This window comes from Rana temporaria, chromosome 5 (assembly GCF_905171775.1).
Source record: "Rana temporaria chromosome 5, aRanTem1.1, whole genome shotgun sequence".
Taxonomy (NCBI): domain Eukaryota; kingdom Metazoa; phylum Chordata; class Amphibia; order Anura; family Ranidae; genus Rana; species Rana temporaria.
In genome coordinates, this window is record NC_053493.1 from 311528571 (window position 1) to 311555675 (window position 27105).

Below are 27105 nucleotides of genomic sequence, written 5' to 3' on the forward strand. Positions count from 1 at the left end.
ATCACCAAAGTACGTTTTCTCTTTTGGATAATTGGTGGATCTATGTTAAATTTAATTTGCTTCACGTGAGTAACTTTTATCTATCGGGAGATTGTCAATAAATATTACAGTGAGCACTATGGCATTCTCCATGTCGAATCCACCAGGCACTCAGGCCTTGTACACACGACCGAGTTTCTTGGCAAAAACCAGCAAGAAACTTGCTGTTTTTTTTTTTTTGCCGAGGAAACCGGTCGTGTGTACATTTTTAGACGAGGAAACTGTTGAGGATCCCGTCGAGCCAAAAAGAGAGCATGTCTTCTTTTTCCTCGACGGGAATGGAGAAACTTGCCTTGTCGAGTTCCTCGACAGCCTTACAAAGAACTCGATGAGGAAAACGATGTGTTTCGCCCGTCGAGTTCCTCGGTCGTGTGTACGAGGCTTTATGGGTTCCTCATAAGTGAAGGGATCTATAGAAAAATATGTGCATATTCAGAGAACTGAGGAGAGTGGATGTGATTATTTGTTGTGGCTGCAGTGAGCACTAGTCTCTTTATTTATTTATTTTGAGAGACATATATGGAGAAGAGTTGGTTATCCCAATTCCTGTTGATATCAGTGTAGCGCTGTTAGACCTCCTGTGGTTTAAGAGGACTTTTGTTAAGGTGAGCATTATTGGAGCACATGGTGAAAGGGTTCACATCTTGGCAATACTTCTATATGAGCATGGTGAAGAGCATGGTGAAGAGCACTTAGGATATGTGGAAATATTAACGTCGAAGATTGGAATATTGAGAGTGGTTTTTCACTTTTCACTACAGATTACATCACATGTGTGGGGTACAAATTGTTTTCTACTTTCTCTTGAAGTTTCTTGGACATTATGGGACTGTTTATGGACACTGGATGTTATTTTATTTATTAGTTTGATTTTTACATTTTTTTTAATTATATGTCATTGTTCATGTGTGGTATAAAGGGGTTGTAAAGGTTTGGTTTTTATTTTCTAAATAGGTTCCTTTAAGCTAGTGTATTGTTGGTTCACTTACCTTTTCCTTTGATTTCCCTTCTAAATGTTTTTTTTCTTTGTTTTCTTTGTCTGAATTTCTCACTTCCTGGTTCTCCTCAGTAAGCTGTTCTGGCCGACTAACCCCCATGGATGATGGTGGTAAGCTTACTGAGGAGAAACAGGATGTGAGAAATTCAGACAAAGAAAAAAAAACATTTAGAAGGGAAATCAAAGGTAAAGGTAAGTGAACCAACAATGCACTAGCTTAAAGGAACCTATTTAGAAAACAAAAAACAAACATTTATGACCCCTTTAATTTCAGTTTGTGATTATATATACACATGTATTTAATATTTCTTGTATTTTGAGTAGTGATGCACCTTTTGTTCATCTTTAAAATTAGCTGTATTGTTGATCTTTCTTAAACCCAACACATTTCACAGTTTTGCATGCTTCCAGCATTGACCTCCTTTGGATCACATAAGATCTCAGACCTGCAAAGGAAATCAGTGCTATCCCAGATCTGAACAATGAGCTATAACATGCCCAGGGGCGGACTGACAACTCATGGGGCCCCCGGGCAATATAAAATTATGGGGCCCCTGGGCTTACAGCTGGTCACCATGCCAGGAGGCAGTGCAGAAGCGGGGAAGCTAAAATCTCGGGATTTTCACATCAAAAGCATGTCGGTTTTGGACATATCAGGGACAGATGTAAAAAAAACATAGGGCCAGATCCACAGCCAGCCGCCGTAACTTAAATATTCCCATTTAAGTTACACTGGCTGAAAATTTCTACCTAAGTGCCCGATCCACAAAGCACTTACCTAGAAATTTTCGGCTGTGTAACTTAAATCCGGCCTGCATAAGGCGTTCCCAATTCAAATGGGGCGAGTCCCATTTAAATTAGGCGCGCTCCCGCGCCGGACGTACTGCGCATGCTCGTGACGTCATTTTCCCGACGTGCATAGCGCGAAATTACGTTATGCCGAGCTTCGTGAATCGCGCCGGGTCAAAAAAGTTGCGTCGGGAAAAAAAACGAGTTGCGGCGGAAAAAAAAAAAATAAAAAAAAAAAAAAAAGACAGCGTCGCTGGAAAGAAGGGTCTGCTTTTACAACGTGTACTAACTTTACACTTTGTAAAAGCAGCCCTAATTTTACGATCGCAAACTAATACTTACGGAGAAAAAACGAAGCTGAAAAGCTTTGTGGATCTCCGTAAGTGCTAATTTGGATACCCGAGGCCGCATTTCGACTCGAAATGCCCCCAGCGGCGGATGCGGTACTGCATCCTAAGATCTGGCAGTGTAAGTCCCTTACACATGTCGGATCTTCTGCCTATCTATTAGGGTTGTCCAGATACCGATACTAGTATCGGTATCGGGACCGATACCGAGTATTTGCGGGAGTACTCGTACTCGCGCAAATGCTCCCGATACCTAAATAGAATACTTTTTTTGTATTTATCAACATGTTCTATGAAAATTCTTTGAGTTTTTTACTACTGCGTGACAAGCAAATAAAACATTTTTATTCATTTTTACTCATTTTTATTCTTTTATAATGTCTTGAGTTAGAGTTCTTCATAATTCTAAAGAAAATATCCTTAGTCTGTATTGTGGTTTGAAAACTGTCACATGACATTTAAAAAAAGTATCGGTATTCGGTATCGGCGACTACATGAAAAAAAGTATCGGTACTTGTACTCGGTCCTAAAAAAGTGGTATCGGGACAACCCTACTATCTATGAGAAACTGATTCTGCGGATCAGTTCCAAAGATAGAAACAGGGATACGCAGGCGGGACAGCAGATCCGCCTGCGTATCTCTTTTGAGGATCTGGCCCATAGATTTCCACATACTGTCCCTGGTTTTACTGAGCCTGGCATCCCTTATGGGGCCCCCAAGTGGCATGGGGCCCTCGGGCAGTGCCCGAGTGACTCAATGGTCAGTCCGCCCCTGAACATGCCCAGCTAGTTGTCACTGACTGCCAGTCCTGCTGTAATGGTGATCAAAATGGGGAAGTAACTCCAATCAGTAAGTCCAAAATATATTTTCTGTAACAGCCTGGGAAGAAAATATCCCTGATCCCCATCCCAGTACTCCCCCTGGGTGTATAGTAAGGATATCAATATAAGAACCAGTGTCAAATAGATACCTGTGACAAAAATTCAGTCATGTACAATTTATTGTTGCTGAAGTGTCTGTGTTACAAATACGTTGCTCTGATGCTCCTGTGCCATATTTCAAAAGCCAGACATTGATATGATGGCATTTATGGCTGGCAGATAGACTCCACTCATTCTCAATTCATGACACTCTGAATATGTAAAAATATATTTCAAGGTGTTGATCCAGTGTGTCACTTAAAACAGATTTTCCTTCTTGGTGCTCTTTTCTATCTTACCCTCATGCTTTATGTACAGGATTCAGCCAGCAGTGTGACAGCTGCCTCATTTTCATTAATCAAATGGCCAGGTCTTATTAATGACTCATTATAAAACCATTATTAACCCCTGAAAATATACTACACAAATGAAAACAGTATATAAATGTATTTGGTTGATGTTCTTAATGCCTTCTATATCTAAATAAGTGGGAGACCACAGGGAGCTTGGCGGGGGGCAGTGTTTTATATATTTCAATGGGGTTTTACCACTCTTAAAAAAATATTTGGTTATCAAAATATTTCCTCTCTTAGACCCCTTTCACACTGGGGTGGTTTGCAGGCGCTATTGCACTAAAAAATAGCGCCTGCAAACCTACCTGAAACAGCGGCTGCACACTGGAGAGGTGCGCTAGCAGGACCGCTCCAAAAGTCCTGCTAGCCGCATCTTTGGAGCGGTGTGTTTACCGCTCCTCCAGCGCTCCTTCCCATTGAAAGCAATGGGAAACCGCGGCTATACCGCCAGCAATGCGCCTCTGCAGAGGTGCATTGCGGGTGGTATTAACCCTTTTACGGCCGCTAGCAGGGGTAAAACCACACCGCTAGCGGCCGAATACCACAGCAATTCAGACGGTAAAGCGCCGCTAAAAATAGCGGCGCTTTACCGCCACTGCACCTCCTGCCCCAGTAGGAAAACAGTTTGATGGTCCATGGGTATTGTGGCTTTTTTTTGCCGTTCAAGTCAATCTTTAAAAATGCTATTCAACATTTAACACATAATGGACAAATATAGAATAAAGGGGAATATTTTTTTGTGATAACTAGCAATTTTATGAAAACTAGAACATAGTTGGTTGATACGGATCATTCTGCTAATATTCATTTTGTGATAGTTTAAAAAGCCCACTATAGTGCTGGGTCTTTTAGATTTGGTAAACTTGAGTTGTTACCACTAGCACTAGTTATTCGGATAGTTCCAAAAAAAAAACATCAAGTGACATTTCTACAGTAGTGAGGGAAAAATATTTTGAGTAAAAAAGTTGTCCTACATAACCCTTAAAAGAGAGGTATGGAGTTTTTTTTTTTTTAATCATACTTACCTAGGTGGATGCAGCATTAGTTCGGCGCTGCATCTGTCCCCTGCTGGCTCTTACGCTGACTGAGATCCAAGCACACACTGCCGATCACTTGGCTGTCAGTGCTCAATGACTGTCAGTCACCGGCTCTCTGCTCTGCCCCCTCCTCGCTCACTGGAGTGCTGAGTGTGGAGGGGGTGGGAGCTGCTGGCTCAGGCTCTCTATAGTTGGGATCAGTCCAGTGCCTGAACCAGCTGGGTGATGTCAGCCGATCGCAGGCTTTAGCTAAAAATAGGTCACAGGAGTGCAGAACAAACTGAGAGGCTGAGCTGGGTGCCGGTCCAGGCATTAAGGGGAAAATTCCGACTTCATTGTCACGATCTTGCCCGAACCTGGACCGGCTCTGTGACTTCAGCCCGCTGTCTGCTGAAAATGGGTCACAGGAGTGCAGCACGAACTGCACTCCTGTGATCCATGGGGAAGTACAGCCAAACAAGATTTCCAATGGAAAAAAACACCATCATTTATGATAACTTGATTTCTTGGTTTTGTTATTCTTGATTCAGATAATAAATAGCTGGTTTTGATTTGATATACACAAGATTATTTCTTCGATACTGAATAACAATCTAGTTCCAAGATCAGAGCTCACCTTTTCAATTTAGTATGAAATTAAACTTACTGGTAAAATGCATCATGGATCGAGAAATCATAGGTGCAGAAACTACATAATATGTAGACTATTTTCCTTGCAGCATTACAGCGAGAAACTTAGAGGGAACCTGTCAGGATAGAAATATGGGAGCTGTCACTGCTGACTTGTTTTAAAGTTGCTTCCAGGTTGTTTAGGGCCAGGAATTCCCAAGGCAGAAAATGGAGAAAAGTATAACAGTTCAAGAGCAAGCACTTTAACAGGTCAGAAATGGCAGCTTCCATAATTTCATCCCTAAAGGTTGCTCTTAATGGCAGGGTCCCTATTACTCTCCAGGTTCCAACAGAAGTGCAGGGTTTCCAATGCCATATGTCCTGTCAATTGTGTAGCATGGCCAAGTATATATGAAAATTAAATCTACTCTTAACACATTAAAGGGAAGTACAGAGAGAGGCATGACTTGTAAAATTCTTAGACATTACTACTTTAAACTCAAAGCTAAGAAATGTGTGTATTTTTTAATATACACACAAATGACAAGTATTCAAACTATGAATATTAACCATTGGTAAGATCTATGCATTGCACCCTGAAGTATAATATGATTGAAAACATGACCAGTTGACCCCATGCATACAAATTTTATGGAGATTATTTATTTAAAGAGAGACAGGGAAACATCCAAAGTGACCAGCAAGAGTTTAGCTTTCATGACTTGATAGTCAGGATATAAAAAAGATGATTTGATTACAATGATACAGATCTCTGACCAAGAAAGACTTGTATTGAGAGATCTCCTTTTGCGTATTTATACTTGTACAGAGCCATGTGTTTTTGACTCTCATGCTCTATGCTCTTTTGTGGAAGAAGAAGAAGAAGAAGAAGAAGAAGAAGAAGAAGAATACGAAGAAGAAGAATACGAAGAAGAAGAATACGAAGAAGAAGAAGAATACGAAGAAGAAGAAGAATACGAAGAATACGAAGAAGAAGAATACGAAGAAGAAGAAGAAGAATACGAAGAAGAAGAAGAAGAAGAAGAAGAAGAATACGAAGAAGATGAAGAAGAATACGAAGAAGAAGAAGAAGAAGAAGAAGAAGAAGAAGAAGAAGAAGAATACGAAGAAGAAGAAGAAGAAGAATACGAAGAAGAAGAAGAAGAAGAAGAATACGAAGAATACGAAGAAGAAGAATACGAAGAATACGAAGAAGATGAAGAATACGAAGAAGAATACGAAGAAGAAGAAGAATACGAAGAAGAATACGAAGAATACGAAGAAGAAGAATACGAAGAAGAAGAAGAATACGAAGAAAAATACGAAGAAGAAGAAGAAGACGAAAAAGAAGAATACGAAGAAGAAGAAGAAGAAGAAGAAGAAGAAGAAGAAGAAGAAGAAGAAGAAGAAGAAGAATTGAGATTTTACCACCTTGCGTATACAAATCTGTGCATGATAATGAGCACTTTTATGTTCCAGTGGTTAGCATATTGTGTTACCATACACAGCCCAATTCTTGTGCAGTATAATGCAACATGAGTCGCTTATGTATATTAAAGAAGAATTCTGAACTAAACACAAAAGTTCTAGTTTCTGAGGCTGAGAGAGCTGCTTATATGTACATTAACACATCTAATCGGACAAGCAGAATTTTATGAATTAATTGTATGAATCCTGTGCTCTTCCAAAGCCTTCAACCTTCCTAGAACATGTATAAAGCTGCTAGGCACAAACAATGTTGACACACTCCTAAATTTGTGCAGTACCCAATGTGTGAATACCAAATCAATTAAAAAAGTGCCACGCTGTAAAATATATTAACATTTGATGCCTCAATAATCAGTAAAAACATTAAAAGGCAATGAACGTAAACATGAACACAATGGGGGTTATTTACGAAAGGCAAATCCACTTTGGCCCTACAAGTGCACTGCGAGTGCGCTTGAAAGTGAACTGAAAGTGCACTTGGAAGTGCAGTCCCTGTAGATCCGAGGGGGACATGCAAGGAACATAAAAAACAGCATTTTAGCTTGCACATGATTGGATGATAAAATCAGCAGAGCTTCCCCTCATTTCAGATATACCCCTTAGATTTACAGCGACTGCACTTCCAAGTACACTTTCAGTGCAATTTCAAGTGCACTTTGCACTTGTAGTTTGCACCTGTAGTGCAAAGTGGATTTGCCTTTCGTAAATAACCCCCAATGTGTTAAGAGTAAATAAATTTAAAAAACAATAATAATCAATCGTGTTCTTTTTGTGCAAATAAATACGTTAAAGCTGATGTTCAGGTTTACTTTGACTTCCAAAAAAAAAATATTTTCTTCACTAAGACCCCCTTCACAGTAAAGCACCGCTAGAACAGCGCTAAAGTGCCGGTAATTTTTGCAGCATTTTAGCAGCAGTTTTCGGGTGCTAGCGGGGGTTTTTTTTTTAAGAACACGATTTACTAAAACTGGAGAGTGCAAAAATCATGTGCAGCTCTGCACAGAAATCATCGGCTTCCAATTTTTTTGTCTATAGTTAGAAGCTGATTGGCTACCATGCACAGCTGCACCGGATTTTGTATTCTCCAGTTTTAGTAAATCAACCCCATTGTGCTTTATTAAGACTTTTTTTTCCCATGGATTAAGGGCCAGATCCACAAAAGGGATATGACGGCGTATCTACTGATACGCCGTCGTATCCCTGTTTCTATCTTTGGAACTGATCCACAGAATCAGTTTCCAAGAGATAGACAGAAGATCCGGCAGGTGTAATAGTTTTACACTGCCGGATCTTAAGATGCAGTACCGCGACGGCCGCTGGGGGCATTCATCGTCGAAATTCCGCGTTGGGTATGCAAATGAGGAGTTACGTCGATCCTCAAAGCTTTTTCGCGTTCGCTACGTCGCCGCTACGTTAGTTTCCCGTTGCTTAGTTACACTTTTGTAAAGCAGCCCTACTTTTACACATCAGGTGTACTGCTGTGTAAAGTATGGCCATCCTTCCCGCGTCAAATTTTTTAATTTTACGTCGATTGCGTAAGCCGTACGGGAATACGGAAATACGCTACGCGCCGCGCCGATCAAAAAATGACGTCACGTCGCGCAAAGCACGTCGGGAAATTTGCGTCACAAGCATGCGCAGTACGTCGGCGCGGGAGCGCGCCTAATTTAAATGGGACTCGCCCCATTAGATTAGGAACGCCTTGCGCCGGACGGATTTGAGTTACACCGCCGCAAATTTTCAGGTAAGTGTGTTGTGGATCGATACCTAACTTAGGAAATTTGCGGCAGTGTAACTTAAATCTGTTAAGTTACGTTGCGCTGCGGGGCTGTGGATCTGGCCCTATGTTACTAGTTGAAATACAAAAGTATACTGTATAGTTCTTCAATGACAATATGATTGTAAAGCACACAAAAAAAGAGACATGGAGTAATTTCTATTTGACTTACTTGTGAGAATTTTCCATGTCTTCTTTTCATCGTCATAGTATTGAACCAAGTTGCTGGGCAATCTGTCTGGTCCAGGAGGCAGTCCTCCGACTAATAACAACATCCTCTTGTTGGATCGAATTCTTCACCCGAAACAGGAAAGAAGAAAAATGAACCTTGTCATATCTCAAGCATGCTGGCGCCCAGCTGTAATCTGTTTTAATGGGTCTTGCATCTGCCCATAATCATGTCACAATAAGTTTGAGGTAAGAGCAGAGCAGAAAAGTGCTCATAAAAGACTGCACATCACTTTCTGAAAAAAAAAGAAAAATAAGCTCCTCTTTTGCCATTTGTTTAAGGTTCCTTCCAGGATTGCTTTTTTTTCTCCTATTATCCCTATAAATCATTGCTCTCTACAGCTGAGCACTCATGAAATGCCCTGCAGTTGTGATAAGGTTAGGCATTAAAGTTACACATCAAAAATCATATTAGTCAAATCATTATTATAAGTCGTTTTACACCTACAGAACCTTGAGAAATGATAAAGGTTATATGCAGAGACAGGAGACAAAGTTCTGACGACACTCTCCTCCTGTACATATATATTTGACTAAATTAATTAGCTGCTAAATTGTGCTGGCCACACACTATGCAATGTTTACAAATTGTACGGGTAATTTACTAGAGGAGTACGGGCCATTCACTTTACAATGGAATTTGCACTTAGCTTAGTGAATGGGGTGATGCTTTTTTCGCTTGCATGTGATTGGGTATTCTTTGCAAAGTGAATTTTCACCATATCCACTAAGCTTAACGAAACTTACCTCTTGGCATAATTTGCTTTGTTTTTGGGCTTTTTACTTGGCATTAAACGTTGTTTATGCATGGGCTTTTTTTAATTCATCCAAACTTTGTTCATTTTGGAATAAAAGTAACAGGTTCGCTATTACCCATCCCCTGCTACTAATACTTACCTATCTTATCTTTCTCTTCCTCCCACAGTACAACAATGGGTGCCTAAGGGGCCACCTACCAGGCTCAAATGCTATCACTTAGAGGTATGGTACTTAACCTTGTGTAAAAGCTCCAACCAACTGAACTAGGAGCTTACTAATGGCTTTTATCTACTTGGGTCTTGTTGAAGGTAAGTATATACAGCAGATTGGAGGAGTAGGCCATTAGAGGGACCTTTCACACAGCTGGTTTGTTGTTGGATTCCTGGGGGTTCTTGCTGCTGGAATTTCCAGGTTATGCGATCACATTACAGGCATACCCCACTTTTAAGTACACAATGAGGTTTATTTACTAAAGCTGGAAAGTGCAAAATCAGGCTCACTTCTGTATAGAAACCAATGAGCTTCTAACCCCAGCTTGTTCAATTAAAGGGGTGGTTCCCCCGAAATTCATTTTTTTTTTTTAAATCCTTTCTCCCGCTTAGTACATGTACAATAATGTACTCACCCATCCCAGGAATCTAGGCGCCAGCATTCTTAATTCATCAGAAAGTAAACTTTATAAAATACAGCGATGGACGTTTCCATCTTAGCTCCTGGCATTCTGAAGCCCTACGTCTGTGTCTTCCGGGATGCGGCGAATGCTGTACTCCCAGCATTCACCGCTCTATCCCGCGCATGCGCAGTGTTGACGGCGGGCGTGCCGTCAACACTGCACAGTTACTGTGACAACGGAGCAGCGTCCTGAAAAGGACTTGCCCGCCCCCTTCAATGTACACACAAGCGGGAAATAGCGCGATATTACACAAAATGCTGTAGAGATTTCTCTCCCTGAAATCGTGACGCTGCGTGACGCTGCATTCCCAAGAAGCATAGCGGCTATGCAAGAAGAAATCGGCACGCCCAGCCCCGCTCAGACAGACCAGGAAGTGCCTGCTTCACAGACCATAAAGAAAGGTAAACAAACGGTTTAAAAAATTTTGTTTGGCGAACGGTTTTTAGGCTAACTGTGCCCTTGTGTTTAAGGTTAAGTTGTTAGATAGGTGGAACCTCCACTTTAAGCCTGGTAATAAAACATGGAAGCTCATTGGTTTCTATGCAAAAGTAAGCCTGATTTACACTTTCCAGCTTTAGTAAATAAACCCCATTGTGTACTTAAAAGTGGGGTATGCCTGTACTGCTTATTGCATGTGACCGCACCCAGAGTGATCAGAAGTCTGATTGCAGATTCAATCAACTGCCTCCAGACAGGGACTTCTGTCCTATACAGCACCTAAGCTCACTGTGTGCAGCTACATGTGATCAGAATCTCCCACTGTCAGCCTACTATTTTTTTAACCTCTTGGCGTTGACAGCCCTCCGAGTGGCCTCCCAGCGTGCAATATTGTAAAAACAGCTGTTCCGAGAGTGCGCTCCCTATATGCTTCTGGTGGCTAATAGAAAGCTACCAATCGCTTCTTGCGATCGGGAGCTTTCCAATCATGTGACCACCATGACAGCCAATCACGGCGGTTACATGATCATAAATCTTGCCTCCCAGGATCTGAATCCCCTTAAAGGACCGGGAGGCGTCAGTGCCAAGAGATTAAATGGGCTGAACAGCCGATGCTGATGGCATAACCTGGTCCTTCCAGCAGCAAGAATTGGCAGATTCTTGTCATAGGAATCCAACAGCTACAACAAAACATCCATGTGAAAGAGGCCTTACTTTTCCATAAGTTGGCAGGATAAAATATGAACCTACATAATAAAAAAGGTAGAAGTAAAAATGGGATCATAGATACATAAGCCAAACATCCCCACATACAGCAGAAAACCCAGGTCCACTGCCATCTCCTCTCTGTTATACTGTTCAAAAACATTTTTTTTGGAATGCGTCCAAGAACAGCACAGTAGTCTCTTTTAAGGTAATACTAAAATCAATTCCACTTAAATCACTCATGAGGCCATTGTTTCCATCACACCATGCCCCAAGTCATTCATTTGATAGGGTGCAGTGCAAGCAATTAGAACAAACCTGGCCAGTCTGGTATGCAGGTTTACGTAACAAAGCTCTAATGCCTCGTACACACTTTCGGAGTTTCCGTTGGAATAAACTCCGACAAGTATTTCCGACGGAATTCCGTTCAAGCTGTCTTGCATACACACAGACACACCAAATTCCAACCTTCAAAAACGCAGTGACGTACAACACTACGACGAGCATAGAAAAATTAAGTTCAATGCTTCCGAGCATGCGTCAAATTGTTTCCGAGCAAGCATGTTTTTTTCTCCGTCAGAGTTCCATACAGACGAACGGAATTTCCGTCGGAAAAAAAGACAACATGTTTTCTTTCTTACTCAGTCAGAATTTCCAAAGAAAAAAGTCCGATGGGGCATACACACACGGTCGGAATATCCGATGAAAAAAATTCCGTCTGACTTTTTCCATCTGATATTTCGATCGTGTGTACGAGGCATTCGTTTTTTTATTACAATGGTCTTCCAACTGTCCTTTTTACTTGTGTTACAAGAACATGGCAAGACGGAGATATGAAGACTGCCACTACTAATTTTTGACAAGGCAAGCTACAAGCCTGCCATCCTCACCCTACTATTTCAGGAATTAGTGACCTGGAATGAACATGTAGTTTGGGTGTCCCAACTTCACTTGCTGCATACTGGTTCTGATTCACTGACCCCACTAGATGACATAAATTACAGAACCCGGGTTTTTTCAAGCAAGTACATCTTTTGAATAGCCTTATTTTACTTAAAGTGGTTTTAAACTCAAAAGCAAACATTTAATTGTTACAGGTACTTATATAGCACAGTCAATTTACATGGCGCTATTTTCAGTCCCTGCCCTCAAGGTCTCCAACTCACATTCATACACACACATACTGGAGTAAATTTAGACCAGAACGCCTTTGGAGTGTGGGAGCAAGCCAGAGTACCCAGAGTAAACCCACGCAGGCAAAACCGACAACCCTAGTGCTGCTAGGCAGAAACTTACCATTTCTTATGCTGCGTACACACGATCGGGCTTTTGCCCAGCCAAATCTCATCGGAATTACATCAGAGAAAATTAGGACATGTTCTATATCTAAACTCCAATGGGGCTACACACGATCCATCTGACTTTTTCCGTCGGAAATTCCGATCGTGTGTACAACACATTAGATGTGATGGCTGCAATCTTCCAATGGGGACACTTGTTCTGGTGACCTGGGGTCCCCAAGAGATTTCCTTAATTTTCAGAGATTTCCTCTTATTGGGGAGCTATTAATAACAACTGAGATATCCATCTTTAGCGTGAGCAGGTCCTGTAAATGATAATGGTGGTCTCCGCGGCGGATTCGCCACAAGATCACCGTTATCGGCGGTGGGAGAGGGCCCCCCCTCCCGCCGCTCTCCCGCGCCCTCCGCCGCTTACCGGAGCCATCGGTAGCGGCGGAGGTGATCGGGTCCTTTCTCGTGCTGTGCGGGGATGCGAGTGAGGGCAAGATGGCCCCCACCTGTCCCCATAGCACAGCAGGGTGGAAGTGACGTCAAAACGTCAGTTCCACCCATGCTTCCTAAAGCAACATTTTTTAAATGTCATTTTTTCAAATGACAACATTTTTTTTTTTTTGCATTTTAAAGTCTAAATATGAGATCTGAGGTCTTTTTGACCCCAGATCTCATATTTAAGAGGACATGTCATGCTTTTTTCTATTACAAAGGATGTTTACATCCCTTGTAATAGGAATAAAAGTGATCCATTTTTTATTTATTTTTTCAGTGTAAAAAAGAATAAAATAAATAAAAATAAATAACAAAACTCAAAAAAAAAATTTAAATCGCCCCATCCCGACGAGCTCGCGCGCAGAAGCGAACGCATACGTGAGTAGAACCCGCATATGAAAACGGTGTTCAAACCACACAAGTGAGGTATCACCGCGATCGTTAGAGCGAGAGCAATAATTCTAGCCCTAGACCTCCTCTATAGCTCAAAATATGCAACCTATAGAATTTTTTAAACGTCGCCTATTGAGATTTTTAAGGGTAAAAGTTTGACGCCATTCCACGAGCGGGCGCAATTTTTAAGCGTGACATGTTGGGTATCATTTTACTCTGCGTAACATTATTTTTCACAATATATAAAAAATTGGGCCAAATTTATTGTTGTCTTATTTTTTTATTCAAAAATTTTTATTTTTTCCAAAAAAAGTGCGCTTGTAAGACCGCTGCGCAAATACGGTGTGACAAAAAGTATTGCAATGACCGCCATTTTATTCTCTAGGGTGTTAGAAAAAAAATATATAATGTTTGGGGGTTTTAAGTAATTTTCTAGCAAAAAAACTGTTTTAGTCTTGTAAACGCCAAATCTGAAAAACACCCAAGGTCCTTAAGTGGTTAATAAAAACACATTGAATGATGAATTCATAAATACAGAGCACTATTAATGTGTATATTTTATATTTGCAAGGATTTCGGTTTTAGGAGAGATTGAAAAGTGTGTTAGTTCACATGTTTATATCATAAAGACACAATGAAAGTGTCCTCAGAATTTCCGTAGCATGGAAAATAACTTAAACCCAAGAAAACCTTAACGAGACAAATGGAAAGGCATAGAGGATCCAGAGAGATAGAAATTGCTGTACAAAGCCAGTACTATAAACATCTCTTTTAACAGCGAGGCTAACAAGATATCCATGCAATTGACAAGCTTTTACCCTGCCTGCAGAATTTTCTCACCACTTGATAAATAAAGGCCAGACAAGTAATACCCAAAGTTTTTCTCCTTCCCCGGTATACAGAAATACCAGCTTTTGTTTTGTACAGGAAGGAAATAGGTGCTATATATCAAGCAAAGCGTTTTAACATGGAAGCTGTGCTTTGTAGCTTAGAGCATTTTCGGATGTTTTCTGTTATTGGCCCTGAATCTTCAGAATGTCTAATCGGACCTCCAAGCCCACATTAATCATTGGAATCCAACACAAACAACCCCCTGTGTGATAGCGCTATCACTACAGAGCAAAAACACCTATGCTTCTTCAAAGCTGAAAGTCAATCTGCTTATATTTTGCCTTTCCGGGTTCCAGCCCCCTCCTTCATTACATTTTTAAATAAAACCTTTCCATTTTCACAAGATACCCTATTTTAGTGATGTCATTACAAGGCCTTTGTGCTTCTCAATGCAATGCAATTAGGGCGGGCGCTACCACTAGGCGAAGTAGGTAGCTTCCAAGGACGCACTACCACCTAGGGCGCAGCCACGGCCTCTGTCTCAGTGAAGCTCCAGGTGTGTGTGAGCTCGCCCCTGTTCAGTGCTAAGTCGGCTGACCCGGTGAACACATCCGCTGCGTGCTGCCAATGTCCCGCTGAGCGCCCCGCTGTCACATCTCCTCACACAGCAATATCTCACAGTTCCTTGGCTCCAGCCTGTCTCTCTGGAGCGGCGCTTTGTGTCGGTGTCAGTGGAGCGATGGGGCTTGGTGGAGATAGAAGCATTGAGAGAGGTGCAGCGTCTGTTAGCTGACCTCTCGGCCAGCGGGAACACCATGGAGCGACCGGATGGTGGCGCTGGCGGGGACACCTAAGCAATACTACCTGCCCACCGCTGTGGAGAGCCCTGATGTGATAGTTGATGAAGCGCAGAGGTAAGGAGGAGAATGGATTCTCCTCCTCTACATCGAGAAGTGAGGGGGATGGGGGGTGAGTAATGCAGGCAATAGGAGTCAGGTAGGTCAGTGTATGTATCAAGTAGGTAGGTCAGTGTATGTGTTAGGTAGGTGGGTCAGTGTATGTGTGAGGTAGGTGGGCCAGTATGTGGGTCAGTGTATGTGTAAGGTAGGTAGATCAGTGTATGTGTCAGGTAGGTGAGCAAGTGTCAGGGGTCAGATAGGTGAGCCAGTGTATGGGTCAGGTAGGTCACATGTTACAAGGGCAGGGCAAAGGGGGTAGAGTCAGGGGCGGGGCCAAGGGGCAGCAAAATTAGGTTTCACCTAGGGCAGAGGTGTCAAACTCAATTTCATTGTGGGCCGCATTAGCATTATGATGGCCCTCAAAAGGGCCGGTTGTATTCATCTGTAAGATTAGATGTCCAGCGCATCCCCTCCCCATATACATTAGATGACAAGAGCCACCCCACCATCAGAAGTTGAATCCCCCTCTCTTACATCAAAGTGCACCCCCCTTTCCTTATGCTGATGCTGGAAAGAAGCTGAATGCATTGCTTGAAAGCAGAAAGTAAGGGTCTGGAGAAGGACCAGAGTAGGGGTGGAGCTCTCCTGCAGTTGCAGGAGAGGTGCGAGGGCCACATGAAATGGCCTGGAGGGTCGGATTCGGCCCGCGGGCCTTGTGTTTGACACCTGTGACCTAGGGTGTCAAAAATCCTTGCACCAGTCCTGAATGCAATCAAGCCAGTAAGAGAACCAGTGGGGTGCTGTACACAACTTCCTAAACACATCACAGCACCCTGCCTTAGTACTTCTCTCAAGAACCCTCATCTTATAGCAAGCAGGGGGCTGGCTCTTGGGAGGAGCTATGCAAATATCATAATCCCTTGATGGGTGCATGTCAGTCTGGAATACATAGGATGTATTTGCATGTAGACTGCCCTAGGTAACACCCACATGGGACAATGAGACTCCATAATTGAAAGAACTGAAATCCAAAAAATGAAAGAGTCAGGGAAAGTCAGGCTGGGGAGGAAAATGCTACAGTAGATAATGATAAATGTCCTCCAGCTGGGGCTCTGTCTAAATTGCTGCAGCTTCTAATGTACACTTCTAATGTACACATATAACCTACCACCTAATAAACTCTTCTACTCTTGACGATCACAGTGATACCACATATGTTTATGTTATTTGTTTGTAACCATAGTAGGGCCAAGAAATAAGAGTGCGCATTTTGCTGTTTTTTTTTTACTGACACTGATAATAATCCTAAAATATACTGACCTTGACCTTTGACCCGACCCTTGACCCTGAACTTTGACCCCAACTCTTGACCCTGAACTTTGACCCTGACCTTGACCCTAACCACAACACCGACCTATATGAAAATTATGACCATCCTATTTTTTCTTTATATTTTTATTATCATTATATACTTTTTACACATATTTGTTTTTATTTACATTATTCTCCTCTAGCAAGTAAAAAAAAAAGATACAGTAATACCTTGGATTGCGAGTAACGCATTTTACGAGCGTTTCCCAATACGAGCAATTTTTTTCTAAATACTGACTCGGTTTGCAAGCGTTGTCTCACAAAATGAGCAGGATTCAGGCCTCCGGGGTGTGCACTACCGCATTTGGCCAGAGGTGCAGGGCGCCGGTGACACTCTGACACATTCGGAGACGCTCGGAAACACACCATTCACAAGTGTCCGATCGGCTCCAAATGCTCTCTGAGTGTTTCCGAATGTCTCCGACGCCCCCTACCTCTTGTTACATGCGGATTATCTGAGTTTCCATTATTTACTATGGGGAAACTCGTTTTGATATACCAGTGCTTTAAGCATTCTTCTCGAACAAATTATGCTCGTAATCCAAGGTACCACTGTATATTGAATATTTTTCACTATTCAAGAAAAAAACCACAGGGGCAGGCTGAACAGTGACTCATCATTAGTACATGACCTGAGGATCTCTGTGTACACATATATGAGGCCTCAAGGAAGAACACCTACTTCTGTGAGGCCACATATATGTCTACTCATGGCAGGAAGCGGTTACATATCTTCTTTTACAAGAAGATGAGGGTACACGTGATGGACTGGTCAAGCATGTCTCCAAACCTAAACCCTATTGTGCATCTGTGGGGCATCCTCAAAAGGAAGGTGGAGGAGCGCAAGGTCTCTAAAATCTACCGACTCTGCGATGTTGTCATAGAGGAGTGAAAGAGGACTCTGGTGGCAACCTGTGAAGCTTTGGTAATTTCCATGCCCAAGAGGGTTAGGGCAGTGCTGGAAAATTATGATGGCCAGACAAATATTGACACTTTGGGACTAATTTGGACATTTTCACTCACTTTTGTTGCCAGCGGTTTAGACATTAATGGCTGTGTGTTGAGTTATTTTGAGGGGACAGCAAATTTACACTGTTATACAAGCTGTACACTTACTTCTTTACATTGTAGCAGTGTCATTTCTTCAGTGTTGTCACATGAAAAGATAGAATTAAATAATTACAAAAATGTGAGGGGTGTACTCACTTTTGTGAGATATTTTATATCCTACATGGGCTATTTTATTCTAATGAAATAATGTTATAAAAAATAACCTTTCCATTCCAATTGACAGGCACTATGACTCTGACTGCCGCAAATCAAATTTCACATTCTTGCAAGCATGGCTTCAATGTTCTTGGTTCGCACAGAATGCTCCAGGAATCTCATTATTGTTTATGAGAATGGCTCACTGTTTTTTCCCAAAAACCTGCGGTAAGTGTAGAGCGTCCCCCGCTCCTCCCTAAGGTCAACTAAAGCTAGTCTCTAATCATTAGTGATATTTTGGCCATATGAGTATAACTGTGCGGGGGGTGCAGTGATTCTCTAAGCACTGGAACTGTACTAGTGATCATAGCTACCCTGTTTCCCCGAAAATAAGACCTACCCCAAAAATACGACCTAGCGTTATTTTCCAGGAGGGTTGCAATATAAGCCCTACCCCGAAAATAAGCCCTAGTTTAAAATGCTTGTAAAATCCTATAATCCACTCTATTACAGTATTACATAATGTACAATGTGTGTGTTTCTGTAATATAATTGCGGGGAAGAGAGCTCCGGCGGGTCACAGAAGTGTAGAGCGGCACTATAAACAAGGTATTTGGCACAATTATATTACAGAAACGCACACATTGTACATTATATACTACTGTAATAGAGTGGATTATAGGATTTTACAAGCATTTTAACTCAGTTCACACTGGGGGTTCCTGACAGGCAGGGAGGGAGAGGGGGAGAGAAAACGGCACATTACATGGTAAGACCTACCCCGAAAATAAGCCCTACTGTGTCTTTTGTTGCCCAAATTAATATAAGACCCAGGCTTATTTTCGGGGAAACACGGTAGTAGAGTCTCCCACTCAACACTACGTTTTAGGAAGTTACTGACTTTAAAGTCTACTGTGTGGTGTGCAGAACCCCTATGAAAATTCAATGTCTCCATCAGGGCTGGAACTTAAAGTGATACTAAATACACACAGTTTAAAGCGGAGTTCCAACCACAATTAGCATTTTTTAAATGTATGTCCTTTCATCCTGCGTTTTTATAATATAAATCTGGTCACTTACTATTTTACAATCTGCCGCCGCTCCGCATAGTTATTCAAAAAAGATAGTTTATAAAACTACAGTATATCTACAACGTTGTCATTTTGCTTGTGGGCATTATGAAGCCTACAGGTACTTACTTCCTGGAAGTCTTGGATGGGGAGTGATAATTGGACAGCGCACTGCATCCTGGGAAATGATAACACACAAATCCCAGGAGCATTAGAGGAAGATGATGTCAGAATCCTAGGTGGTTTCAAAGGCAGATTTCGTGGGACCGCATAGCAACAGGCATTTCCAGATGAGTAAAAAAAAAAAATGTTCTTTTTTTTTTTTCTTTTTTTAGTAGTAAGCTACAGTTTAAAGCAAAATTGTTTTTTTGATGGAACCTCCACTTTAATTTACATTGTTGCTTCTATTTCTGTATCTGGATGATGGCACTGTAATTACTTTAATTAAAAAAACACAGTAGCTTTTTGCTAATCGATATACAGCTGTCACATGAATCTGATCTTTCCCAGCCTGTCTGCAGGGAAACATAAGCAGGAGGAGCTTCTAGTCCTCTGCTGTTGGCCACATGTTCAAAATAAAATAAAAAAACAGCCTTTGGAATACAGAGTAAAAATAAATAATATCAATAAACTGTTTTAAATTGGCATACAAATATATATTTGAATCTCTATTATTTTTTGGCAATAACATGGTGTGGGCGTATTTCTGCCAGTCACAGGCCATCCAGCCTGAGTCTTATAATAAAAGGGAGGTGAAACCTCCATTAATCTAGGTCTAATATCCCTCCCCTATTGTTTTTAGCTGGTTAGTGGCCATGAAGGAGGAGGGAGAGACTGGGTTGTAATTTACCACTGTGAATACACCCACATGTGTGACTCTATAGTCACATGGGCTGCTCAGATGTTATAGGGAGGAAATACTCAGCATGTAAAAGAAGAAGGTGTTAGGCAGGCAATAGAGAGCACATGTTTCTTTCCTGCAACCACGGGTTGCAGGAAAGAAATTTTCATGACAGTGTTTACAGGGGAATCCCTCCTTCTGAGCAATTGCCTTCTCCCAGTGGGAGGAGCGGGTTTCCCCCACTGGCAGAAGTGATTATCACTAGTGGCAATAGAAGCCACTTGTAATAATCACAAGAAACCTGGCAGGCTGGTTGTACCCAAGTTGATCAATCGATCAACTTGGCACATTCAGCATGCCCATTAATGGTTCAAATCTCAGCCGGTTTCTGCAGAACACATGGCCAGCCTGAGGCCCCGTACACACGACCAGTTTCCTCGGCAGAATTCAGCTTCCGACCGAGTTTCTGGCTGAATTCTGCCGAGGAAACTGGTCGTGTGTACACTTTCGGCCGAGGAAGCCGACGAGGAGCTCGACGAGAAAATAGAGAACATGTTCTCTATTTCCTCGTTGTTCTATGGGAGCTCTCGGCCCGCCGAGCTCCTCGGCGGCTTCAGGGCTGAACTGGCCGAGGAACTCGATGTGTTTGGCACGTCGAGTTCCTCGGCCGTGTGTACAGGGCCTCAGATGTATTAACAGATTTAAATAGACTAACCAATTACATACAAACTCCAGCTCACACTTTATAATTAGTTACAGCAAACTGTTTTTTTCCTTTTGGGATAAAGGTTTTACATGAAAAAATAAAAGTTGATCATTGCACGCAACCCTGTCAGACGTAAATGGTTTGTCTTGTCTCTGTAAATTGATACATCAGGAGGAGAGCTTCTTTTGAAAAACAACTGACTTACTGGCTCGATCTCCTGGTAAAAATTGAAGAAAACGAAAGCAGACATTACATCCAAGATCTGGTCAGCTGTAATATAATAAATGTGTGCTTTTAGATTTAATACCACTTTAATTAGTCCTGATTGACATTGCCCAGAGAAGAATAGGCAGTATGGACACATAGCCTACCAAATGGAACATCTGTAGCTCTCCTTAGCATGCAGCCTCCTCTGCTCCCTTTGTAGTGGCTAAAGACTGCGCCTGCAACGTCCCGCAGCCACCAGTTAGTCTGGAGGAAATTACTACAGTTTTACCCTTGGCATGTGTTGTGAACATCGGCAAGTGGAGCGGTATGCCGGTATTCACAAAAACACAAGCCCACAACAACACACATGACTACCATCTTTGCTTGAGAAAGACTAGTATATTTGCTGATGATGTATGTTGTTGTGGGGCTTGTGTTTTTGTAAATGGCGGTGCTACTCTTCAGCCACCATCGCTCAGAACATAAGCAGCAAGAATAGATAACTGTGGCTTCAGTGCCATCTGTACCCCCTTCCCCTCCCACATAGCTGGGCTTCTGCACAGGGTGGAGCAACAGACAGCATAAACAAAAATAAAAATTTCATTGGGACAAGTGATAAGTGCACTGGTCCCTCTGAAGCCTCGTACACACGACCGAGGAACTCGACGGGCGAAACACATCGTTTTCCTCGTCGAGTTCCTTGTTAGGCTGTCGAGGAACTCGACAAGGAAAGTTTCTCCATTCCCGTCGAGGAAATAGAGAACTTGCTCTCTTTTTGGCTCGTCGAGTTTCTCAACAGTTTCCTCGACGAAAATGTACACACGACCGGTTTCCTCGGCAAAAAAATATCTCCCAGCAAGTTTCTTGCTGGTTTTTGCTGAGAAACTATTCATCCTGGTGTTTGTTACCAACTAAATTGAAAGTGAAGGAAAATCCTAGATTTTGAGTATTCACCAGAACAGGAATAGAGGGGAAATCTTCCAATGAGGACACTATTTCTTGCAACCTTAGTGACTGTAGCTGGGTGCTGCCGCTGGCTGTGTGTTGCTCTCTCTCCCCCTTTCCCCCTCCACCAATTTGCAGCTGGCTTCTTTCTTCTTGATTCCCCAGTGCTGCTGCACTGTGGATCGGTGTGAGCTGTGTGAGCCAATCAACAGGCTCAGAGAGGACTTGCTGTGCAGCACTGGGGATCATGGAGTATGTAGCCCAAAAAAGCAGATCTGTGCAATGGAGGCTATAGGCTGCAAATTTTAATACACAGGATTCCCTGCACATAGAAGTGGAGAGATGAGAACTTTTCCTGGGAAAATTACAAACAATCAGAGCATACAGTGTGGGGAAACCAGTGTGTGCGGACCTGTTGTGTTGTATGCCTACACAGAAAGCAAAGCCTGGTGTGTGGGGACTGGAGCTGGGTATTCTTGCCATTTTTTTAGAGCCAGAGGACAGAGCTTGTGATGACCAGAGTGAGAGACCTAGCCACAGAGAGGCTCTGTGTCTTGGAACCCATGCTGAGGAGACCTATTAGAGCGTGTTCCTATATCAAAGAGCAGGAATATGCAATTAGTGGTCCTCCAGCTGTTGCAGAACTACAAGTCCCATGAGGCATAGCAAGACTCTGACAGCATGACACCCAGAGGTAGAGACATGATGGGACTTGTAGTTTTGCAACAGCTGGAGGTCCGCTAATTGCATATCCCTGCCATAGTGGTTCTAATCATGCAAATCTGATTGTAAGTACTGAGCTTTCTGGAATACCTGACCACCAAGCACATTGACTAAAACCATTACATACCAGGAGTGGTGAGTAGAATTACAAAGCTTAACCTCTTACTGCCCATAGTTAATCCCAATAGAGACTGATCCTTACCTAACATCCCATCATCCTTCTATTGTGGACAGCCTTAAAGAGACAGCTTCACGTGCACCATCTTACAGACGGTCCCCAATGATAGCCGACCAATACAGACAATAAGGTGCCAGGTACTTTGTAGCCATTCCCAGATGTACCCCTCTCAGGAACGCAAATACCCACTCACGATTGGGGTTGAATGCGTAGTGTGCACACAAGGACCTTTATTCTTTAGTTAATTGTTGCTGATACTTTAACCCTGTTTGCATCACACCGTTTAGTTGGCTGCCAGCTTATGGGTCAGTGTTCAGATTATCTAGTTAAGCAGTTTAAGGAGTTGTGACAGAACAAAGGACCCATCAGACCAAGCTACTCCTCTGGGAGTAGCGCTTTATGACTACCAGGGATTTCCCTCACTTTCGAGGGATTTATTCTCACCTCCTGTTGTGGCTATGGGACAGGAAGTGAAAGTCAATCTCCCCATATAGATTGAAAAAAAATCTGACAGGGCTTATAACCTTCCCTTACTCTATGCAAAATGAAAAAAAAGCCTTCAATTCTACTTGAATGGCTTTCCCGAGGCAGTGGCAGCCGTTGGTTTCCACTGCTGTGACAAGGGTGTGGGGGGGGGGTTGGGGCAGGGCTGTCTTAATGAGAGGGCACACCTGGGCACTGCCCAGGGGCCCTAACTGCATGGGGGGCTCCTGCACTTTCCCCAAAGCAGCTGGTCCTTGAGCCCATGCTGCCCTGAAATTAGGGGCCCCATGATGGCACCGAGAGTAATAGATACACAGGGGAGGCAGTCTGCTTCCTACCTACTTGATGTCTGTTTACCTGCAATGTCATCATTGTAGGGGCCCCAGAGCATTACTTTGCCCAGGGGCCCATGATGCTATTAAGACGGCCCTGGGGGGGGGGGCAGGGTTGTGCAGTCTTAGTCTATGGACACAGGGAGCGTGTCTCAGGATCGAGCCCACATCTATGCCATGATAGGAAAAGGCTTCCTATGGCGGCACACTGATAACAAGAGGAGCCAGTAGTGCCAGCGGAAGACCACAGAGGAGGAGGATCCAGGGCTTCTCTGTGCAATGGAATTGTTAAGGCAGTTAAGTATAAACCTGTTTGTTATTTTTTTTAAAACACACTTTAGGTTTACAATCACTTTAAATTACAACAATAACTGTATATATTTGGGCACACGTGAGCTCGGCTAACTGGGAATAGGTGAAAAGTTGAAGTGTAGATTATTGTTAACCATCTCATCTGATCAGAATCTGCCAGATGCAGATTTTGCATCTAGTTATTCTACTATAGTAAGGAAATCAGCCATAGTCTCAGATGATAAGATACTTCTGAATAAGTAGTGACAAATATATGTATGTCATTTTATAGTAACTCAATACTAATCATCAGCACTGATAGCTTGCTAAACAACATATTACACATTACAGGCTGTGTCAGGTATACAAATCATATCCTTGCTGTGAGTTAGTAACATATATGTAATAATGATCCAAATAGTAACTGGAATCACCATCATTCATAAATAACATGACAGTAATATCCAATCAAAGTCATGAATCTGTTTTACTGCAATGTTGTGAATGCAATATTCTGTAATATACTACTGGTCTAAGGACATGAATCACAGTCATTGTTTACATAATGTGTAAACTCTACTGTGACTGGACATTGATTAATAAGAACTCAACAAAAAAATGCAGAATAGTTTGTAAATGTGCGGAAATGCCTGCAGCAGCAAAGTAAAACGTGAAAACCAGGTTTATTTCTGTATTAGTAATAAATAGACTTTCATAAAAAATAATATAACACACTCTGCAATTTAAGGTTATACTGTATATACAGTATCTATCTATCTATCTATCTATCTATCTATCTATCTATATATATATATATATATATATATATATATATATATATATAGCGCCCTGCTCCTGTTGAACAGGCGCTGCAGTAAATTTAGAGGGGGTCTGAGTCGTTATTTTGACAAATATGATTAAGGGCAATTTAGCCTCTGTTCCAGCCATGGCTGTGCTGGGAGTAACCACCATTGTTCGCCTGGGGGTGTTATTACCATCCCAGGCCAAGGGTGGCAGCAGCAAAGTCAGGGTGTACTGAGTGTTCCCCTCGGAAGCGAATGAGTGGGAGTGATCGCCCCGCTGTGCATGCTGGGGAGGGGTACTTAAGGGGCAGACGCCATTGGCGTGGGGTCTGTTGTTCGCGCCTCATGACCCGCCTGGCCTGGGGGTGCGTGTCCCTGAATCCTGGCTCCGGGATCACGTTGGTCCGGGGTCGCGGCTTCGCCTGGTAGGCCCAGCAGTCAGACTGGGGCCTGCCTTTTTCAGAGGTGATCCTGTGCTGTCCGTCCTGCGTGAGGAAGCCATTTGATGAAGGAAGCCAGGGGGGGACCTATCCTAGAGAGGACCATGCAAGAGGCTGGTATCTTGAGAGAAGGCCTGGAAACTTCATCGAAGGATGCACCGTGCACTGAGAAGCTTGACAGCGTCGCCTGTTGGGTCTAAAGTTCTACTAAAGTTATTCTGGAGAGATCCGGGTGCTGAATCCTGTGGCAGGGGATTTTGGACCAAAATTGTCTCCTCATAAAGGAAGGTCTGTGGCAGAGACTGTACTTTATTCCCTGTGCCATCCTAGGACAGTGAGAGGGACCTATCCGGGAGAGCAACTGTTTGCTGGAAGCAGGAGTGTTTCCTATTTGTGACTATACACCTGAACCTACCTACCCTTCCACCCCTCCAACTTCTTTTCTACTAAGTTCTATAAATAAATCCCAGAAAAAGAAGTGTACTGTGTGGACACTGGAATTCTTCAAACTCTCACTTTACCCGGTACAGCGAGAAGATAGAGGTAACGTGCCACCCAAAATTACTCAGCAGCTCCTTCAGGGGTAGTGCTACATATATATATTTTATATATATTTTTTACATCTTACTCTGCATATTACAGATTGTGTGGATTCAGTATACTGTATGTGTACAAAGGACCCTCAGATTCTTTTCCTGCCTGATTGGCTTTGCACTTAGCTACTAAGCCACTAAGTCATATTACAGGTATCCCTTAAAGGGTTGCTATAGGAATAAAAAAAATTCTTTAAAATAACAAACATGTTATACTTACCTCCGCTGTGCAGTTTGTTTTGCACAGAGTGGCCCCGATCCATGTCTTCTGGGGTCCCTCGGCGGCTGTCTCTGGTCCTTCCCGCAAGAACTCACCACAGTCATGCGAGAGAGCTTGCATGGTGATGAGTCCTGGCGGTTGCGCTCCCGGGATACAGCGAGCGGCCATAGCCGCTCACTGTATCACTCGGCCACGCCCCTCAGTGCGCCGCGTCACTGGATGTGATTGACAGCAGCGCCAGCCAATGGCTGCTCTCAATCCATCCGCTCTAGCCAATTAGCGGCCAGGCTGAGCGGCGAAGAGGATCTCGGGACCGAGCGCTGGACTTTCGAGGGGTCAGGTAAGTAAAACGGGGGCTGGGGGGGGGGGCCGACATCATCAGATGTTTTTTCACCTTAAAAAAAAATATTTACAACTCTTTTAATCCCTTAAAATAGTATTTTCATTTTTGGTGAGCTATTTTAGAAGGAACCAGAGACAGTCAATCTGCAAAATGTTTGCTAAAATCCATGCAATAACGTTAAAGAACCCCCAGAGGGGACTGTTTTTTCTTCATAAAGTTATTATAAGGCTCCATTTACATCTAGGCGCCCCGGATTGCGGGCAGAATCGCCATGATTCTGCCCACAATCCTAAATAACTGCAAATCGTGGGCCACCCATGCGAGCCCCGTCACTTCCAATTGCCCCCCCAATCAGGGTGCCATTGGAAGTGATGGGGCTCGCACGGGCGTCCCACGATTTGACGTGATTCAGGATCGTGGGTAGAATCGCAGGGGATTCTGTCCACGATCCGAGAAGCCTATATGTGAACGGAGCCTAATAGTCACAGGGTAAGTTGAATATGCTTGATATTTTAAAGATGAACTAAAGTAAATAAATGAAAAATTTGTGATCAAGTAGGCTGTTTATTGCAAGAGAGACAAACATACCTGTCTGTTTGCAATCTTCTCTAGAATATACACTAAGTTGCACATGCACAGCTCAGTGTACACTATTGGCACACTATATTACCAAAAGTATTGGGCACCTGCCTTTATACACACCCTAATGGAATCCTAATGGAATCCTAGTCCTAATGGAATCCTAGTCTTAGTCTGTAGGATTCAATATTGGGTTGGCCCACCCTTTGCAGCTATAACAGCTTCAGTTCTTCTGGGAAGGCTGTCCACAAGGTTTAGGAGTGTGTCTATGGGAATGTTCGAACATCAGAGAAAAATCCACGCATTTTCAGAATCAAGTCGACGCATGCTCGGAAGCATTGAACTTCATTTTTCTCAGCACGTCGTAGTGTTTTACGTCACCGTGTTTTGGCACGGTCGGGTTTTTAACTGATGGTGTGTAGGCAAGACTGATGAATGTCAGCTATATCGGATATCCGACGAAAAAATCCATCTGATTAGATTCCATCAGATATCCGATCGTGTGTACAGGGCTTTAGTGTCCCTTGGTGTCCTCACATACCATGCAGGACTATTGGCCCTTCATAGTACTTGATGATGAGAGAGTGACTGTAAAGGCCGGAGCACCTTAGAGAAGAGGCTGCAGAGAGTGTGTCTTTTTGTATGGAGGGAGTCTGCTGGAATGAGGGATTGGGTAAGTAAAAGTCCTTTTTACTGGTACCCTA

The 27105-nt window shown here is 42.8% G+C and overlaps 1 protein-coding gene across 1 annotated transcript in view; it reads right to left on the minus strand.

Moving 5' to 3' along the window:
* Positions 1-27105, minus strand: part of KLHL14 (kelch like family member 14) — a 113706-nt gene that overhangs the window by 78309 nt on the left and 8292 nt on the right. The window contains exon 2 of the mRNA XM_040354127.1: positions 8530-8651. Coding sequence (XP_040210061.1) covers positions 8530-8651 — 122 coding nt within the window. The remainder of the gene's footprint in view (positions 1-8529; positions 8652-27105) is intronic.